Source organism: Haliotis rubra, unplaced genomic scaffold (genome assembly GCF_003918875.1).
Source record: "Haliotis rubra isolate DU_JTF1 unplaced genomic scaffold, ASM391887v1 Scf279, whole genome shotgun sequence".
Classification (NCBI taxonomy): domain Eukaryota; kingdom Metazoa; phylum Mollusca; class Gastropoda; order Lepetellida; family Haliotidae; genus Haliotis; species Haliotis rubra.
In genome coordinates, this window is record NW_025766880.1 from 941,864 (window position 1) to 962,327 (window position 20,464).

A 20,464-nucleotide genomic window follows, 5' to 3' on the forward strand; every position below is an offset into this window, starting at 1 on the left:
GCATAACATCCAGCTGGAGATCCGAAGTATGGAAGCGTATTAGGGCCAGATTATTTTCAAAAATCACTTCATCAATGTAAGGAAGAGTGTTTCATATTAAATCCAGTTATGAATAATGAAGAAAAAGATTTAAAAGTCTGTCTGAAGAAAACGAATTTTCATAAAACTGTCAAAATGAAATGGCGTTTGGGATATAATTACATAACAAATGGGTGTTGATAACGTTTTTTTGGGCATAATTATACTGGCACGCTTTCATTTGAATAATCAATAAATGAACGTCCAATCAATGGGACCTCCTTGCCCCAAGAGTCACGCACAATCACTACATAGCCTTAATATAATAATGCCACATACATACACCTGAACTCCATGTCGCACGGGCATGCTCTAAGCGCATACAACATAGTGGACAGTATTACCCCGGATAAGGACTCTCCAGCGTTGCTTAAATGGAACTGAACCTGAGCTTTATGCACAGGAACACACACCACACCACCACCTTCCTCCAATTGAATACATTTAGCATACATTTAGTGAAGGACAACTATTCACGATAAAGCATTTGCAACATAAAACATGTTGTTAAAGTGACCATTGTTCCATGGAAATGCTTTGCTTCATGTCCATTGGAAGAATGGCGTGGAGCTAATTTAAAAGGATTAAGTTCTTTTGTACAATTTCAAATTTGTGCGTATATGATACCTCCTACAGTCCATCGACGGTCATTAGGAACAACAAACGGATGTTTTGAATACAGTTTGTATACAGGTCTTGAACTAACCACGTTAATAGAATAATGGATGGGATTATATTGCCAAGAGGTTTTTGTAAAAGACTCCGATATGTTTCAACTTTCCAAGTGAAGACATTTGTCCTACTCGATGTGTGGAGGTGAACAGAGATGTTGCAAGAACGTGATGATTGTGCGACTCATGACATCCACCCCAAACCAAACATTCAACACGTTAATACTGCATTATTTGCATGGCAGTATATTATCTTATGAGCAAAAATGTTTTTGTGCGCCAGTAAATATATGCGCGCGCGTGTGCGAATTTGTGTGTGTGTTTGTGTGTGAAACAATCAATAATTTAATGTGACTACTGCTGTAAATATACTACGTACACATTACCAGAAAACCATATCAAAGCGTGTTGTCTTGAACCCCACTAACTCCAAATATGAATTAAGACGATGTCCTTCACTACCAGGACATTGGCTGAAATGTCTAGTTGGGGCACCTTGCTAGTATTTGACCATTGATAAAAGGTCCAATGCACGTCTCACGCCCGGATTTCGAATTGAGGACCCACGTTTGACTGAAAATCGGAGTCATCCTGAGATTACATAAATATTTGCTTGCAGCGAAAAATACATGACGACTGCAAATGCAGATCTGTTTTGTCGCGTGAGCGGGCAACTCATTGTTAACTACCTGAGGGAAGTTGACCTTTATCATAAATTGTAGTTATGTAAAGTGAATAACGAAGTGCTTGCGTTCGAATTTGGTGCTATAACAATGTTAATAATATATATGCTTTTGAATAACAACTCATTTGGACTTTGAACTTAAAACGTTTATTAATTCACACTTGATCCCGTCACTATATCGCTGGAATAATGCCGATGTGACTTAAAACCCAACTCAACATCAACATGTCAGCAATTTATATGTCGTATACTGGGATATACTGCAAGGTAATATGATGGGAAATACATATAAGTGTTTGTGATAGCTGGGACATTGCTTCGTTAAACAACAAACAAACAAACCAATGTGACAGCGAGGTCGCGCGCTGATGAGTCATCAGTCTGATAACTTGACCTGTTTGCACATGGCGCATGGCGTGGGCTGTTGGGTCGGGATGACATTAGCTGTGCCTATGAAAACAGTTTATATCAAACACTGTTCAAATATAACTGGTTCAGTATTAGCGCCCATATGCAGAAGACCCTTTATCAGCAATAGGTGATTTAGTGACACGTGTCCTTGATGTTTTGTTCAGCTTATGAACAGTTTTGTGATGATTTCTGTTTTGTTTTGTTTTTCCTGGCTTAAACTGAACTGCAAAACCCATACCGTGACGTCATCGTAATTGCGTAATGCTTAAAAAACATTTAAACCCAATAGATTTAGTCACTCAATCAATTTAATATGTATTGTAACATTTCAGATATACCCGTATAAAACTGCCCCAACAACTATTGATGTAGGGAGAGGTGCGGTCACACCCCTGAAGTGCACTGCCAGAGTCAAGGCAATATACTAGATTTATGGTCACCCATAGCGCCTGAAACAAATATTCACTCATTGAAATGACATTTAGGACCAAACACTAACTCAATAGTCTACCATACGCATAATTTAGAACGACTGAGACATATATTTACATCCTGCCATTTGAAAGTGTTTTTCAACAGATCCATCACATAACGATTTTATGATTAAAATGTAATGAATTGTACAAACTTTATTTTGTATTGAAAGGATCAAATCACTACATCCTTTTGATCACGTACCTGAGCATATTTAGAAACTTTGAATTCTGTGATGAGAAAATGCCATTTTGTTGCATATGTTGTAATACTGTTGGAATAGTACATCGACTGTCCTTTCGGCAGATAATGGTTATTTGGACACACAGGTAGTGAAGTGATTTTTGCATTATTTCTTAATGGTTGAATTGCCCGTGCAAACAAACAGGAACACAAAGAATGTTTTAACTTCTGTATCCGCCTCCTTCATCCAGACGTCCCTGTCTGTCTGTCTGCTTGTTTATCTGTCTGTACAGTCCAATAACAACGAAATGGCTTCTTTCTCAACTACTGAACATTTGTAGGAATATTGTGCACGAATATAGAGGTTTCTGACATGCATAAGGTTTTTAATTGAACTGTGTCTTTTTAGTTTTGATTAAACTTGTCATTGATTTCCCCCCTTTGAAATTATTTCTAAATCAACATTTACAGGGGTTGCTGTCTGAACAGGTTCTTCAGTTATTGCGTTTGGTAACGTATCTTTTGCGAAAGGTATATTATCAATTATGTCATATATCATTTATGAATAGAAGAAATAATGACAGCCAAAACAGCGATCCATCAAGTGGTATTCAATATAATCAGTCTGGGTAAAATCCAATTACATTTTGGTAACCACGCTGTTATCGCTGGAGGCGTTCAATGCCTATTTCTGCACATTTAAAAAAAATAAATTTCACGTACATTCACGTACACTGCCCATTTGGGGACAGGTATAGGTGAAGAATTTTTCCACATCTATTGAAATATGGAACTTTGAAGTGACTTATTAAAAGCTCATTTAGGTATTGCATTACGCAGCTGTTATTATAGGGAAAGTATTGTCCATTCCATCTGGGTCATTGTCTGTGTTTCCAAAAATGAGAGAGGCATGTCTTGGACAAAAGAGTGAGGTAGTGTTACACTGATACGATATCGTGTAATTTGTCGGTGTGTGGTCCTGTGCGCAGAACTCAGGTCACAATCAGCTGAGGTGATTATAAGCAACGTTGGGCGTGGAGTGTCCTTGGGTGGGTGACCGTGTTTGGCAGCTTGAGTCCTGAGAGTTTCTAGGACTTCGTTCCAGTCCCATAACGAAGCACATGTGATAGATGTGGTCTCACCTTAGGCAAGTGAGTAATTTGGGTACCTGGTATATAGGATGGCAGTCTAAATTTGAACCTTGAGGACCTGACAGGCGACCTGTTGTGTTCTCTTCAGGGAGTGTTCTGCCCTCATTTACCAGGGATAATATGTCAGCGCTTTTAGCAAGCATTGTGCATGGATAAATGCGCAATATAAACATACTATTATTATCATCATAATAATGCAATTGCGTCACAATCAAATCACATTCTCTAATTATAGCAACAGGCAAGGGAGTGAGTGAGTTTACTTTTACGCCACACTCACCAATATTACAGCTATATGGCGGCGGTCTGTAAATAATCGAGTCTGGACCAGACAATCCAGTGATCAACAGCATGAGCATCGACCTGCGCAATTGAGAACCGATGACATGTGTCAACCAAGCCAGCGAGCCTGACCACCCGATCCCGGTAGTCGCCTCTTACGACAAGGGCAAGGGAGTGAGTGAGTTAAAATTTATAGTCACATTGGCAATATTTCAGCCATATCGTGACTAAATCATGTTATAGATTGACAATGATTAAAAGTAAATTATAGACACCTGTCAACTAAGGACAGTAAACAACTAGATTATCACAGATATTAATTTAAAACTAGTAATTTAATCTAAAATAACATAACTATGCATGACGATACAATATATAATTCAAGCTATAGATCACCAACAACTGAAGGTAGATCACCATACTAGGGGCCATGGGGACTTACAGTACCTTTGCTTCCTGCATGGATCAGCAACAGGCAAGGATACTACAGCTACCCCTGGTACCCCAGATACTTTTCTGTATACATACACCGTAGCCAAAATCAGAATACTGAATTTACCCTAAGACGAGTTCATTCCGCTTCGCGCAGAACCGGCTTCTTGAATGACTACGTATACGTCACTTCCTGGATATGTCAAAACGCGGTAAAATTAAACATGTAAGTTGGGAAAGCTTCCAGAATATCTTCAAAACTTAGAGAGCTGTTAGTAAAAGATCGTGTAGTGAGGGTGATCGTGTAGTGATGGTGAATATTTTCTAGTTTGCCAGAGTACACGTTAATCATCAGTTCAAACAAAATATACTGTTTAATACACCAAGCATAAATGTCCTCTCACATATATATAAGATCATCCACCCATCCATACAATGTTCTCAGGAAACGTGGTTATGTTTTCCATAGGAGTACTTAATTTTGTACAAAAGTATGTATTTGTTTCATGATTATACTGAAGTCAAAATGTTTCTGTTTCAGATGAAGTGTATTGATCCCTATAATTATTGTTTATTGAAGTACAAGTTGTAAAGATATTTCTCATCCACTCCTCAGAACTGAATAGCTCTCATGGTCGTTTGCAGTTTTCCATAAACAAATGTCAACTTCAGAAAGTCCCTACGTATAAAGGTAGTGTGTGTTTGGCAAGAGTTCCACAACACAGCAGAAACATTATAAAACACCCATGTCTGCGACAGTAGTACCAATGTTAACTTAACAAATACCCGAATATTAAATATGATGTGATCTTAATAAAACACCTATGAGTGTTCACATCATCTGCTGTATGTATAGAGTAATCAAAGAATACAGGTTTGAAGAGCAATATATTTTGTTGCACAGTTTCCGTCTCTGTAACACAGAGACAGTGACTTGTGAAAGTTGAAGGTGTCTGGTACGAGTCAACAAAGTCGTCTCCAGTACTCTTCTATGAGATCAATTCGACTGCGTTATAACAGAATAACGCGCTTACACAGTGAGGAACACCAATAAAGCATAAAACTTTATGGATAACAACTTCTTGTTTTTTGCATAGTGAGTGAGTATGTTTAGTTTTACGCCGCTGTTAGCAATATTCAATCAATATCACGGCGGGGGACATGGGTTTCACACCTTGTATCCATGTAGGGATTCGAACCCGGGTCTTCAGTGTGATGAGCGAACGCTTTAACCACTACTCTACTCACTGCTCCGTTTTTTGGCATTGAGCGACGTTTCGGTGTAGATTCTTGAACCGTTCAGAGCTCACTTTTAGCATGAAAACGGTGTAAGAATCCACGCCGAAACATCGCTCTGTGCAATAAACAAGTTAGTAACCAGTATGTCGTATGTTTTATTATTGACTCACCATCTTCTAGAATGCCGATCAAACAATTAGTGACGAAACTGATGACAAGGCCGTGAGGGCTTTGTGCGGATTGACATGTTGGTGAAAGAAAGTTTTTGACTTGACATAACCTCACGTTTGTGGAGTTTAGGGTGATAGTTGGGTTCACGGACATGTGGAATTGACTCAATGTTAGTTAATGTCAAAAGATAGAGAGCAGAAAGTGTCGTCTGCCCAACGGCCGAAGGTGTCGTCTGCTAGCACAAATTGTTCTTATTGAAGTGTCTTCCACAGCAACGACAGAACCTCAAGCATTCATTCACCTGATGAAGGAGTAAGCATATACTCGGAAACGTTGTGTTCCTCGTAATGAAGAAGCTGATATTCATAAAACTCTCTTTGTTATGTGTACCACTTCTAAACACCATTAAAGACCTGAAGGACAGAACTCATGGGAAATCCTCGCCTAAAGCGCTAGCGCATATCCCCTGTTTGTACAATAAACAGCCCACGCGGTGACCCACTTCACAGTGCTGCTCAGATACAGACGACGCGTCTCGTATGGAGCTTGGCCTCAGCTAACATGGCGAACATTCAGGTATATTACTTCATGGGAAGCCCGCCATGTCGCGCAGTCTTCATGACAGCTAAGGCTCTTGGTGTACCACTTGAGTTGAAAGAACTCGGCTACTTCAAAAAGATCATCTTCAGCCAGAGTATACAAAGGTGAGTGAATGCGCCACAGGCACCAGGCTAGTGTCCCCGGGCCGTCTCTTAGTGTCCCCGGGCCGTTAGCATAAGAAAGTGGTAAGTTAATGTTAATGTATGGCACTTACGACTATCTTAACGCTAAGAGAGCTTCGAAAATCTAGGCCCAGAAGTCCATCACTGGCATCAGTGGATCAACAACACTTTATTCGGCGTCTAAATGTGTAATAATATAAATGCAGCAACGGTCAGGCAGCATCCGCAAGGCGACAGTCAGTTCACAATGCCTAGTCTTAAAACAGGAATTTATCGTATAAACTACCGACTGTCAGGCAGCCCTATATTACGGTACATGTATGGTCGGCCCGCAGTATTCAGCAATGTTAAACCTCCGAGACCGACCGGCCATACCCTAAATTTAATTACACGCTGCTGTTATTTCATTTATATTGACAACACTCTGAAGATTTGGAGTGAGTGAGTTGGGTTTTACACCGCTTTTAGCAATATTCCAGAAATATTAATGCGGAGAACACCAGAACAGGGCTTCACACATTATACCCATGTGGGGAATCGAACCCGGGCCTTAGGCGTGACGAGCTACTAGGCTACCCTTGATACACCATCAAATGTGTTGTCACAGCGACCATTGAAAAACATGATAATGCTATACTTTGAAATAGATTCGTCCACTGAACCGTAAATTTTGTTTGTTTAAAGACATTAGCACGAACTGACCTAAAATCATTCCACTATCAAAATTTATGACGGCACATACGTAATCGGACTGCGACTGCGAAGTCGAGAAATGGTAAATCATTCGCCTGACAGCTGACCTGTTTGTGGTACGGCAGCCTGGCCAAGATAACCCAGATTTATGGGTCAGGATGCCGATAGTTTTGCCAATGAAATCAGTTCATATAAAATTATGTGCGAAGATAACGGTTTAAGAACTGTGCTAACCTCCCGTAGTCTATATGTGAGCAACAAGTAGACGAATGATAAGTGTCCTTCGTATTCCACACAGCTTGTAATCTCTGATAATTCCAGTGAACTAGCAGCGTTTCAGCTTAACGTGGAAGCGATGGAAGTCCTACAATGTTTATCCACTTTCTTTGTACAGTACAGATTCTAGTACTTTTGTTGGGTTGAGTCCCATCCGGGATTCGAACCCAAACCCTCAGAGTCAGGCACCTAATCACCAGCACACAAAGTCAGACGCCAGCACACAAAGTCAGACGCCTAGACCGCTCAGCCGACGCGGCTTCCACAAATATAATATAACAAATGTTACATTTGACTACTTTCTAAATGGCATTGTGTATTTCATAGCTTTCGGCCGTGGGAGCCGTGCCAATAAACACTTATCAGAGGGGTACAGTCCGCAGTCTAGACTACCAGTTGTCCGACTTCCATTTTGTGGAAGCCGCGGTGGCTGAGCGGTCTAGGCGTCTGAGTTTGTGTGCTGGCGATTAGGTGCCTGACTCTGAGGGTGTGGGTACGAATCCCGGATGGGACTCAACCCCCCAAAAAGTACTAGAATCTGTACTTTACAAAGAAAGTTTAATCCCAAATAACAAATGTTACATTTGACCACTTTCTAAATGTCATTGTGTATTTCAAATGTTTATCCACAAACTTGGGAGCACTCTTCAATGTAGAGGGGCGGTGGGGTAGCCTAGTGGGTACAATGTGTGAAGCCCATTTCTGGTGTATCCCTCCGTGATAATGCTGGACTATTGCTGAAAGCGGCGTAATACTTAACTCACTCACTCTTCAATGTAGATGATGAGAGGTAAACTCCAAAAGTTCAGCGGAAGGGCGTTTACCCCAAGGCCTCCCTGTTATCATTCAGTTAGGGCAGGGTTTGAATTTTATATTTAGTCTTTTTATGATCTTTAATTCTTTCTATCAAATGACCTGTTTTCACCACTACTTGTTTTAAATGTTCGTTCAGAATGTCCAGAGTGTTTGCGTCGCAGAATCAAATGCAAGGAAAATAGCGAAAGGTCACTGTGATGGTTTAACGTTTTGATTATTCACTCAATCTGATAAACTGTATGTTTCAGATAAACCCGGATCAAATCGTCCCAACAATGATAGACGGAGACTTCATACTGGGGGAGAGGTAAGATCTTATGATCGATGTCAAGGTAACTTTGCGTCCACCTATCTCCTGTAACAATTAAGCACTGACTAAAGTTAAAATTAAAAGGAATCGAAAAAAAATTATCATTACAAATGGAACACTCGGGCTAAGTAATGCAGTCTTAACGATTTCTGAAACAGTTACATACTTCAATCGATCCGGCACATAGAAATGTATGTGGTCACCATGCAGGTCATCATGAATATTGTTAGGTATCAATTCTCATGTTCAAACACAATGTTAATCTGAATGAACCTACAATGACACACCAAAATACAGTGGCAGTACAAATTCAATGTTTATAAAATGCAACGGCAATTAAATACATAAGCAGTGATATTGACAATAAGAGACAATGAAGGTAATATGTACCTTGCTACAACACTGATGCCCAGCTCGTCTTCTTTGCATGGATGACAAAGGAGACGCCAATTTAACAGAACAAGTTCTGCTTGTCAAGTTGGTAGCAGGTTATTCACTATATACTGGTCCATATTTGAAAAACTATTATTGTCAACATGGAAATTATATCACCAACAGGTTGTTAGCATTGTTATAAGTTTAGGAAGCCAGATATAGTGGAGTTTGCATTATAATGTCCACGTTCTACAACACCTCCCTAAAAAATCAATAACAGGTGTAAAACCAGTCCATATAGGAATTGCTGATGATTCTTGAACTTTGTGGGAGATGCTGTTACTTTATGATCGGTGTGGGAGCTCTCCGCGGGTAGCGAAGATGCATATTAAGACGACTCTATACTTTTAATTCCACAGCCGAGCTATCATGCGCTACCTGGTGGGGAAGTTTGGGGGTGAGGACAACAGCCTATACCCCCGGGACCTCCAGAAGAGGGCGGAGGTGGACCGTCTACTGGACTATGATCTGGGGGTCTTCTTCAGAGTCATTTTGGAGGATCTGGTAAGTACACAAGCATCGTTACATTGTTCGTGTTGAACAGGCTGTATTCATGCAATATTTCTGAGTCAAATAATGTGTCATAGCTTTATGGGAAAGAAAGTGTTCAAACTGCCATCTAGTATTAAACGATAACTAATAGCTCTGCTTCTTTAAATGACTGAGCATTTGTGAGAAGATAAATCTATGATCATTCACCGAGTATATTGTTTGGAAAATCCCCCATTCACGCGTTCAGTACTATGAGTTCCTATTTCAGTGGCTGCCATTCAGAGACAGAACTCCGAAGACAAAAGAACATGAAGAGAAAATCATCAAGGTTTTCACACGGATTGATACACTGCTCAAGGATAAGAAGTTCCTGACCGGAGATAACATCACTATTGCCGACTTTTCGATAGTGGCTGCCTTTACAACCGAGCTAGTCTATGAAGGGGATATGTCCAAGTACCCAAATGCCATAGCATGGTACAAGAGAATGCAGGAATTACCATACTTCAAAGAAGTGAATGAGAACTTTTATGAATGGGTGACCAAAGTGAAGACGCTTCACGCTGAAAAGTCATAAAGTATGAAAATATAGGTCCGAGTTGCAATGCTTTTGCAAACACCTGATGTTATGATTTTCAGTATTGCATTCACATTATTTCACCGTCATATTGCCAGTATATTCTGATTTGGAAATTTGTTATTGACGTTTTTTGACCACATACCATGAGTAATGTCAGATTTGAAAGTTATTATATCAAAATACGAAAAACGTAATAAATTATCTCATGCAATGTAACTGATGCACCGTTACAGTTACTTCATATTTCCGTCATTTGGTATGACCCGGTGCTATATGTTCCCATATCTTGCCTTTGCGTGCATTTGCCATTGGTTGGGCACCGTTACCTGGCATCATCACGACTGGATAGAGATTCATTAACACATTCTCAGGAAGAACTTGGAATCATGCAGCTGCCATTCCCAATGATAATGGAAAGGAATCGGCCTCTTCTATTTTCTACTCTCTGGAACAACCTTTCTTGTACTAACTATGCAAAACAGGATTTTTTGTATCGTGAATTTATCAAAATGGTCAATGTCATATATCTAAAAAAATACACATGAATGTTTGGGATTTAATTCCATAAAGAAGGGGTGCTCATAACCTTTTTTCAGGTAATATGTTTATTGTATGTCTCAATTCATTTATCAATAAATAATCACAATTATACTCATGAACTTTTTATGATTGTCAATACAGAATGCCTTTTAGAAAGTGATCAAAACTAACAAATCTTATGTTTGGAATCAAACTTTCTTAGTACGGTACAAATTCAAGTAGTTTAACGGGCTAAGTTTCGTCCAAATCGCCCACACAAAGCCAGCGATCTAACCCCCTTTATAACAGTACGGTGTCTTCTTAGTGGCTAGGGGCGGTGGGGTAGCCTAGTGGTTAGCGTTGACTCGTCACGCCCAAGACCCGGGTTCGAATCCCCACATGGGTACAATGTGTGCAGCCCATTTCTGGTGTCGTTTCCGTGATGTTGCAGGAATATTGCTAAAAGCGGCGTAAAACCAAACTCAGTCAGTCAGTCTTTGTGGCTAATGTTTAGAATGATCCGAGCTCGAGTACACCAGCCCAGTCATGTCCCGCAGGTGTCGGTTAGTGAGTGAGTGAGTTTAGTCTTACGCAGTAGTCCAGCGATATGGCGACGGTCTGTAAATAATCGAGTCTGGACCAAAACATCCTGTGATCGAAAACATGAGTACGATTTACGGAACTGGGATACGATGACATGTGTCAACCAAGTCAACGAGCCTGACCACCCGATCCCGGGTTACTTTAGATCAATTCTAACCCGGATCTTCAAGGGTGGGTGTCGGTTAGGGGTGCAGGTCGTTGATTGTACTGATTGAAACATACATAAATCAAACATGAATTTGTGTAACTAATGTTTCGACCCATGTTGTGTTGATATAGCAAACACAGTCAACCATTCATACAACTTTCTCTTCTTTTTGACTTTGACGCTCAGTGAAATCTGTTTTAGAAAATTGTTCATTCTTGGGTTTGGGGTTATATCATCTTTTGTTTTGTGTAATGTGAAACCGTATCCACTGACACTGATTGGGTGTAGAGATATATTTGTAGTTATATCCTTTTTACCCTCTTTAATTGCCGTTTAATAGTTTCTTTACCTTTAACAATTTGCTGCTCGTAAAGTACACTCATTGGAGTTATAAGTCTGGAAAACCAACGGTTTTACAGGCTCTTTTACCATTTCTCTTTGGTTTATATTTTCTTCAGTGAAGAGATAAGTTGCCGAACAACATGATGTGGAGTGAGTTTAGTTTTACGCCGCACTCGGCAATATTCCAGCTCTATGGAGGCGGTCAGTAAATAATCGAATCTGGACCAGACGATCCAGTGATCAAGAATATGAGCATCGATCTATGCAATTGGGATACGATGACGTGTCAATTAAGTCAGCGAGCATGACCACCCGATCCGTTAGTCACCTCTTACAACAAGCATGGGTTACTGAAGATCAATGCTAACCCGGATATTCACGGGTCTCATTAGTGCAAATGATAAACAGTACCGGAGAGATTACACAACCCTGCAGTCTAAATGGAAGTTTGTGGGAGATTGGAAGTAACGGTGGAGCGAGTGTCATTGACAGTGGCAAACGGATCCTGTCAATCACAAAGGATTGTATACGTTCACAACATTGAGGCCCTGAAATATTAGCTGACACGCAAACTCTAGCTGACACACCAATCTCCCCTCGCTCGACCTATAGATGTATCCCATGGCCTACATTTGACACTACGCTGCTTAGATAAAGACAGCTTGTGTTAGTGTTGAACGTGACCTCAGCTAACATGGCAAATGATCAACAACATTACTATGTAGTTCTGCCCTCGAGACTGTCCTAAAACCGTATTGTCCGTTTTCACTCAGGCCTTACTGTGATGCAAAAGCCCTAAATGAAGTAAGATATTCCACTGATTCTGAATCTCCCACCACACTGGGGTTCCTTTTTCTATTTAAATGGGGTTCTTTGCTTTTATCGTAATGATATATTCAGAGACTATGTGTAAATCATTTCTCTCTTCAGGACAGCCTTGATTTCCTCGGGGAATATTCTCCCTGCAGTGTTGTATTGTTCGATAAACATCTCCCCTCGTCGTATATTTCTAAAATGTATTTGAAGTATTTATAATTTAGTTATGTCGCTGGGGAGGAAGGAGGGGAACAACGCTGATACAATACCGTCTGAACACCGGGCCGTGGATATCGTCTACAAGCTCAAAGCAGGGACAGATGTCAATGAAATTCCTGTAAGTGTTACCTGACAATAAACTGCTCACGCTCGACCTCGACCTAACCAATAGCCGGGGTCACACTCTCAGGTCTGACCTGACACAGGCACAGTGTTTAGAGTGGAACGTGACTAACATGGCGAACATTGAGTTTTATTACTTTACGGGAAGCGGGCCATGCCGTTCTGTCCTCATGACAGCCAAGGCTCTTGGTGTACCACTCGAGTTGAAACAACTCGACTACTGGAACAAACAACATCTTAGCCCAGAGTTTACTGAGGTGAGTGAGTAAACAACAGACAACATGAATGTCGTTGGTCGTAAGACGAAACTAAATCACTATCGGGAATCATGCATATGATATAGTTCCTGAAGCCCTTTCCTTTTGCCCTGCAAGATTGGGAAGAATGTGTCCCCAGTGACCCACGTTTGGGTGAGCAACAGACTTGCCTTGGCGGCGTGAATAGGCCCCCATGTTTTCTGTCCCTTGTTTGTCAGAATATATGTCGAGAGATCGCTGATCAAACACCAATCCGCAACTGCTCACTTGAGGAGTGAGTGAGTGAGTGAGTGAGTGAGTTTAGTTTTACGCCACACTCAGCAATATTCCACCTATATGGCAGCGGTATGACCAGACAATCCAGTGATCAACAGCATGAGCATCGATCTGCGCAATTGGGGACCGATGACATGTGTCAACCAAGTCAGCGAGCCCGACCACCCGATCCCGTTAGTCGCCTCTTACGACAAGCACAGTCGCCTTTTGTGGCAAGCATGGGTTGCTGAAGACCTATTCTACCCCGGGCTCACTTGAAGAGGTTCTGTTAGATATGAACCTCTGTAGAATGGATGCCTGCTGCAAACACACGACGTCCCATGTTTCAAGACTTACTCACTTCAAGTCCACTTCCTCAAATTAAGAATATTGTGAACACAAGATAAAAAAACGTTGTTGAAGGGGCAAAATTAAGAAGCTGTAAATTTATTCCCACCTATTTGTACATCCATTTAAAATACTCATTTGAGCAAAGTAATTGTTTTCTGTTGTGGAAAACAAAATGGATGAGTGGTAGATCTCGTGATTGGTGGAGCCAAGTTTTGTTACAGATCAGACGTCGACATGATGGCCAAAACTATGTTCTATGTGAATATATTTGCCCCATGTCGTTTGTCGATGTGTGGGTATTGGTGGCGATGGTGCAATAATATGATGGTTGTGGACAAGATGACATCTGCAACAGAAATAAATATGAATCCTGAAACATTTTCGAAAGTAATTTTGTGATGAGCAAATACGTTCATATGAGACTTTTAAATAAATTTACTTGTCTCTGTGTTTATTTGTGTTGCTTTTTTTAATAATACTGTAAAGATAAGAATCAATTTAAAACCAACCAAACCTCGACAGCTCGTTAACTCAAAATACGGATTAAGACGATTATTCGAATGACCCTATCAAACTCATCATTGGCTGAAGTGTTTGATGAGCTCAAAATGCTAGCCTACAACTATTGATAACACTTTTAGCACCCGTCCCATGTACGGACTTCTACTTTAATTTGAAATTATCCCATGGTCAAAATGATTATTTGTCAGGAGCTGGCAATACATACAGCTCTGTATGTCGACTGTTATATTCGATCGACATTTTATATGTCTCTGAACATAAGCGTATTGTAGGTTATATTTCAGCGTAATATTACATACTCGGGGCATGGAGCGAATTCTGCAGAGTCACTAGTCGTACAGCTGCCTTGGGGATTTTTTTGTGAATAGCAACGGTAGCATCCAACTAGATAACCCAGATTTTATGGGTCGTGGTGAAATCGGTTCGTACAAAGATAACGGGTTCAGTAACAGTGGTATCCTCCCATAGCCCTTATATCAGCATGAGATAGTCTTTTACTCTCTCATGCTAGGGCAGTGGCTATTTTTTAACTATAATTATGAATTCAAATACATAGGCCTCACATAAATAAATTACATTACAGTAGATTCAAAGTTGAAGAAATAAATACGGCTCTGTGTAATGATATCATTCCAATACAGATGACGTGTTTAACTATACTAGGCACATAAAGAAACTGTGCATACAAAACTTTAAAATCTAACTTTATCAAACCTGTGTAGACACATAAGGATTCAAACTCAGAGATTAGTGACATGTATCCAACATGCATGCACGTGCCACGTTCCGTGACTGACGTCAGTGGGTTCGTCCTTGAGACGTGCAATACGTTGTTGCACGTTCATTCCGGGAAAGAGAAAAAGAGCAAATGAATGCCACACAATACTGTCACTTTGGAAAGCTCAACCCCTGCCCTTGCGATCGTTCATAAAATTAAACGGATATTGAAACGCATAGCATGCCAAGGCTCACGTCTGCACAACGTCATGAGGCCATTGGGATGGTCCGTGGGGGAATGTCTCAACAAGTGGCTGCACATGTCCACTGCCACCGGAACACCATTTCTGCTCTGGTGAGACGCTACCAGAACACAACGCCAAGACGGGACAGATGGATAAGGGTGACCCATCTTCGCCTAAGGTTTCAGACTGCAGTGATGGCTGCCCGAACCATCCCAGGACTTCGCCGTATCCACCCCAACACAGTTCGACAACGTTTACGTCATCACGGGATCAGACCACGACGTCCCGTCATACGGCCTATCCTGACACAACGTCATCGACAAGCTCGCCGAATGTGGTGCCGAAATCATGTCCGCAGACCCTTGTTTTGGTGGAGAAATGTTGTTTTTACAGATGAGTCCAGGTTTAACATTTCCCATAGTGATGGACGTCTACGTGCCTATAGACGCGTGGGAGAACGTTATGCACAGGCCTGTGTCTTGGAGAGGAATCGCTTTGGTGGTGGTTCCGTGATGAGTTGGGGTGGAATAACAGCACGCCAAAGAACTCCTTTGGTGATTGTTCAGGGCAACTTAACTGGTGTGGGCTACAGGGATCAGATTCTTCGACCTGTGGCAATTCCTTTTCTGCAACGTCATGGCCCTGGGTTAACATTCCAACAGGATAATGCCCGCCCTCATACGGCAAGGGTTGCTATGGATTTCTTGCAACACCACAGCGTTGACTTACTGCCTTGGCCTGCAAATTCACCGGATCTCTCCCCGATAGAGCATGTTTGGGACGAGATGGATCGACGTCTACGCCGTCTTCCTCATCCGCCAGATAACGTCCTTGACCTTGCAACAGAACTTGAGAGAATCTGGCGTGACATCCCACAAGCCTTCCTTGCACGTTTGATAGGCTCTATGCGTCGTCGACGCACAGCTGTTCTCAATGCCGATGGTGGACATACCCGTTATTGAGATTGTGACATGGTCGTTTGACCCCTGTCCCGCTTGTGGACTCGTGACGTCATTGTGATTGACTTTTCAATTGAAATTCTCCCGACTTGTTATGGTCTCATGATCCCTCCATTAAAGTTTATATGTACCTTTGACACTGTTATCGTACTTATCAACTGGGATCATATTTTGACAATGCACAGTTTCTTTATGTGGCTTGTATATATCAGACTTTGACAATGAAGAACATCAATTTGAGGGGAATGGAACCGTTCCATCGAGCTTGAACATTATATAGATGTAAACAACCCTAAACTGTAGTTTTGAAAGCATAGAAAGTTGGAGAGAACAATACCAATTAGTAAATTCACATTGAAGAGAAGGAAGCCAGACTTGATATATTTTCTGGTATTAAAAGACATAAAGAAGAAGAACATAAAGCTTTGTTTCCTAAAACCTAGATAGAGATCACCAAAACCTTTTGTGCAGTATAATTATTGCTCCCACCATAGACACAGCATTAGAAAAACATTAAAATTAACAAAAGTTCAAAAGCAGTTGGAGTATTGAAAATTTGAACATTTCACAAATTTACGGTTTTCAGTTGAGCGTATCACGCAATTCAGTTGGAATAAAAAGCATATAGGGATATTGTAACGTAAAATACAACACGGAAAAGGTGATCATATATTTGTGGACACACAGTGAGAAATCTGGTCGTGCCTGAGTGTGAATATTTTGCAGAAAATTAGTTCAGATATGGTACTAACTGAAAATATGACTGTGTAGCGGATTTTATTGACTTTGTTTTTTCACAGTTGTAGACCCCAATGGTCCCAGTTAACTGAGAATGAGTGCGTAACGGTAACAGTCAAGATATTCCTTGTTATCAGTGATAGAGACAACCATCCATGTAACACTGCACAGTAACTCATAGAAAAGTAGCGTTCAAAATGCACGTCCAGAGAATTCCTGGTTCAAACTGAACTGCATAACTGACGTCACCTTGACTGGTCATATTCAGAAAGTCACGCAGGAAGCAAAAGCACTGTAAGTCCCCTTGATCCCCAGTAAGGTGGTCAAACTTTGGTTGTTACTGGTTTATAGCCTAGTTTTCATTGATAAGAACGAATCTATTGAATCTACTGTCTTCTTATTTTAATTATCATCATTTTAAAACTGTGATATACCTACCTTTTTTACTGTCCTTTGTCGACAGACATTTTAAAATGATTACCTTGTTTTCATCGCTACATGGTTGTAATATTGCCGACGCGATGTAAAATTAACTCACTCACTAATATTCAGAAAGGCGTTAAACACAAATGATGCATGCAATGAGTGAAGTTCAATGTATATTGAAACATTTCAGATAAACCCGGATCAAACTGTCCCAACAATTAAAGATGGAGAATTCACACTTTGGGAGAGGTAAGGCCACACCACTAAAGTACATTCCCACAGTCCAAGCAATGTATAGATTTTCCGTGAGTCCATATCTTGTGAAACAATTATTCACTGGTTTAAATATATGCAATCTAGGATTATAAACTCATTCTACCAAATTGGACAACTGAGAAATGTATTAACATCCCGTTTTTGTAAAGTCTTCTTCAACTGATCTGTCACATTCTGTGGTAAGAGGTTAAAATGCAGTACTACAGAAGGTGAATCATAGTTTGATACCGACAGTAAACAACGAATCTGCATATTTAAACTTAGATTCTGGTGTTCTGAAACTATTTTCACTTTATGAACAAATTATTTAACTTGGATAAACTCATGTCACTGCAACATTATTATCACGCATCTGAGTCATATTTAGAAACTTTTTATGATAGTGTTGATGATAAAATGGCATTTGGTACATATGTTTGCATTTGTTGCCATGGAACAGTTCGTCAACTCTCCTTATTCTGGAGATTCCCTGTGAATATGGTTAGGGTTTTACTGCTTTTGTTTATCCCTATACCAAATCTGCCCGTGATCATGGTTATTGTGATAACTGCACTTTGGTGTTTATTACCTGCATGTTTGATGCATGCCCTCGTATGCCTGCTGGGAAACCCCGTGTAGACCCGAGTTAGAATTTATCTTCAGCAAATCATGCTTGTGGTCAGAGGCGACAAACAGGATCCGGTGATCAGGCTCGCTGACATGGTTGACACATGTCATCGTATCCCAATCGCGTAGATCGATGCTCATGATGTTGACCACTGTAAATTGTCTGGTCCAGATGTATTTATTTACAGACCGATGACAAAGTGTTGGAATATTGCTGAGTGTGGCGGGAAGCATCAAACAAACAAAACAAAACAAACCTTCACGGAAATAGGACTGGACTATCGTCTTCCAGACTCGAGTAATTATGAAAGACCGTTATACCGTTGAAATATTTCCGAATGCCACCAGATTTGCCTGAAATCTCATGTAATGCATAGACACTAGTCAGCTGGAATGGTACTTGCTGTAAAATGAGTAGGATTACTAAAGTCTCTGCAGAAGAGCCCTAGAAGTTAATTTCCATCAAAGTGCCAATCATTGGTTATACCTTGTAATTCGAACTCCAATGCACCCACATCTTTATGCTCTATTTTGTTCCACGTGGTGTCTTTAGTTAACCATTCGACGTTTCTTCAAACACTTGCTCACCACTAAATTGTGTCCACAGCCGAGCCATCATGCGCTACCTGGTAGGGACGTATGGGGGTGAGGACAACAGCCTGTACCCCCAGGACCTAAAGAAGAGGGCAGAGGTGGACCGCCTCCTGGACTATGACCTGGGGGTCTTCCACAGAACCATGTTGGAGGGTGTGGTCAGTACACAGCTATTGTTCCGTTAAATCACACGTAGCTCTTCACTCAACAAGGACACTTGTATTGCCAAGTCGACCCAATCAGGATTCCTAAGTACAGGTTACGAGTGCCCAATGTGCATGGCATGACAACTGAATTCTGTAACATAAGGTGTGACCCATCCTCTGTCTGCAGTACAGGACAAGGATATACACCTTGTAACGAACAACAATTTAGCACTGAGACAATAACCTGCGACTAATTGTGCCTATTATACATGTTTATTTCTTAAATAGGCCAACGACCAACACGAAAAATACATTGTACATACTTTCGAAAGCGCATTGCCAACATTTGCCTCCCCCGCACCCAACCCCTTACAAAGACCTTTCGTGACAAAAAATAGCACTAAAAAGAAGATAGACATTCATGGATATGCGTCGATTACTCTATAAACAAATGAGTATATAACTATACAAATCCTCATTTCCTAGAGACAACACGAATCATATTGCTCCTGTTTCAGTGGATGCCGATGAAAGACAGAACCGAACCAACGAAAGAACAAGAGGAGAAGGTTGTCAAGGCTTTCACACGGATTGATACACTAGTCAAAGATAAGAAGTTCCTGACAGGAAATTGTCTCACCATTGCCGACTTTGCTATCGTAATTGGCTTTGGAGCCGAATACATCTATCGAGGGGATATGTCAAAGTACCCGAATGCCATGGCATGGTACAAGAGAATACAGGAATTACCGTACTATAAAGAAGTGAATCAGTCATATTATGACTTGGTGGAGTATATGAAAACACGACCAGCTGAAAAGTCCTGAAAAGTCGTGAAACATTAGCAAAACATGAATACTTACAGATCCACTGAAGTGTAAAGATGACAAAAGAAGAGAAGAGGACCACAATATATTAGTAGAAGATTTTTTTTACATGTCAGTGTCACATCATTCATCTGTATAAACCAAAGTCGAATCCATTAACTAATGCTGGATCCCTATTGAATTGTTTCGGAAATGATGACAATAAAGATTTACAGCATATAGGTTGGCTGATATTTTTTGTAAAAAGACCTATTTTGGCCAGTTCGATAATTTCAGTATTTTTGAGCGCATGTATCTACACTGAACACAACAGTGGTTGTTGTCTGTACACCTTTACACAATATTAGATGTTAATCCCAAAAGTATGACAAATAATTTCGTGATCTGTTACAACTGGACCCCGGACAAGCTCTCAATTTCTGTAACGTGTCGAATCCCGACTTGAAACAAACTTTTAACCTAGAAATCTAAACGCAAAATAATGTAGAATGAAGCCAAAAAATATTACAGAATTAACAAATGTATAAACTCAACTAAGCTTACAAACGATACAGGTCACTACACTCACACATGCAGTCTAAACACCCTTTTCTGTCTATTAATTGTCTAGAAGAGTCTGGACCAGACAATCCAGTGATCAGCAGCATGATCATCGATCTACGCAATTGGGATCA

General features: G+C 40.6%; 2 protein-coding genes across 2 annotated transcripts; both read left to right on the forward strand.

Moving 5' to 3' along the window:
- The first annotated feature begins 6,289 nt into the window (after window positions 1-6,289).
- On the forward strand, window positions 6,290-10,752 carry LOC124281091 (glutathione S-transferase 1-like). The gene is made up of 4 exons (XM_046717106.1): window positions 6,290-6,481; window positions 8,533-8,591; window positions 9,389-9,533; window positions 9,790-10,752. Exons 2-4 carry the CDS (start codon window positions 8,560-8,562, stop codon window positions 10,096-10,098), a joined length of 486 nt encoding a protein of 161 aa, XP_046573062.1. The 5' UTR covers window positions 6,290-6,481; window positions 8,533-8,559; the 3' UTR covers window positions 10,099-10,752.
- A 2,174-nt stretch (window positions 10,753-12,926) lies between these two features.
- On the forward strand, window positions 12,927-20,009 carry LOC124281058 (glutathione S-transferase 1-1-like). Its single transcript, XM_046717065.1, has 4 exons — window positions 12,927-13,128; window positions 17,532-17,590; window positions 18,831-18,970; window positions 19,482-20,009. Exons 1-4 carry the CDS (start codon window positions 12,985-12,987, stop codon window positions 19,556-19,558), a joined length of 420 nt encoding a protein of 139 aa, XP_046573021.1. The 5' UTR covers window positions 12,927-12,984; the 3' UTR covers window positions 19,559-20,009.
- The last annotated feature ends 455 nt before the right edge of the window (window positions 20,010-20,464 follow it).

Bases quoted from the DNA above. Each gene is read 5' to 3' on its own strand.
- LOC124281091 (XM_046717106.1), top strand. From the start codon at position 8,560: ATGATAGACGGAGACTTCATACTGGGGGAGAG. The intron at 8,592-9,388 runs GTAAGATCTTAT...TTAATTCCACAG, and splicing joins GACTTCATACTGGGGGAGAG to CCGAGCTATCATGCGCTACC. The intron at 9,534-9,789 runs GTAAGTACACAA...TTCCTATTTCAG, and splicing joins GAGTCATTTTGGAGGATCTG to TGGCTGCCATTCAGAGACAG.
- LOC124281058 (XM_046717065.1), top strand. From the start codon at position 12,985: ATGGCGAACATTGAGTTTTATTACTTTACGGGAAGCGGGCCATGCCGT. The intron at 13,129-17,531 runs GTGAGTGAGTAA...GAAACATTTCAG, and splicing joins TTAGCCCAGAGTTTACTGAG to ATAAACCCGGATCAAACTGT. The intron at 17,591-18,830 runs GTAAGGCCACAC...TTGTGTCCACAG, and splicing joins GAATTCACACTTTGGGAGAG to CCGAGCCATCATGCGCTACC.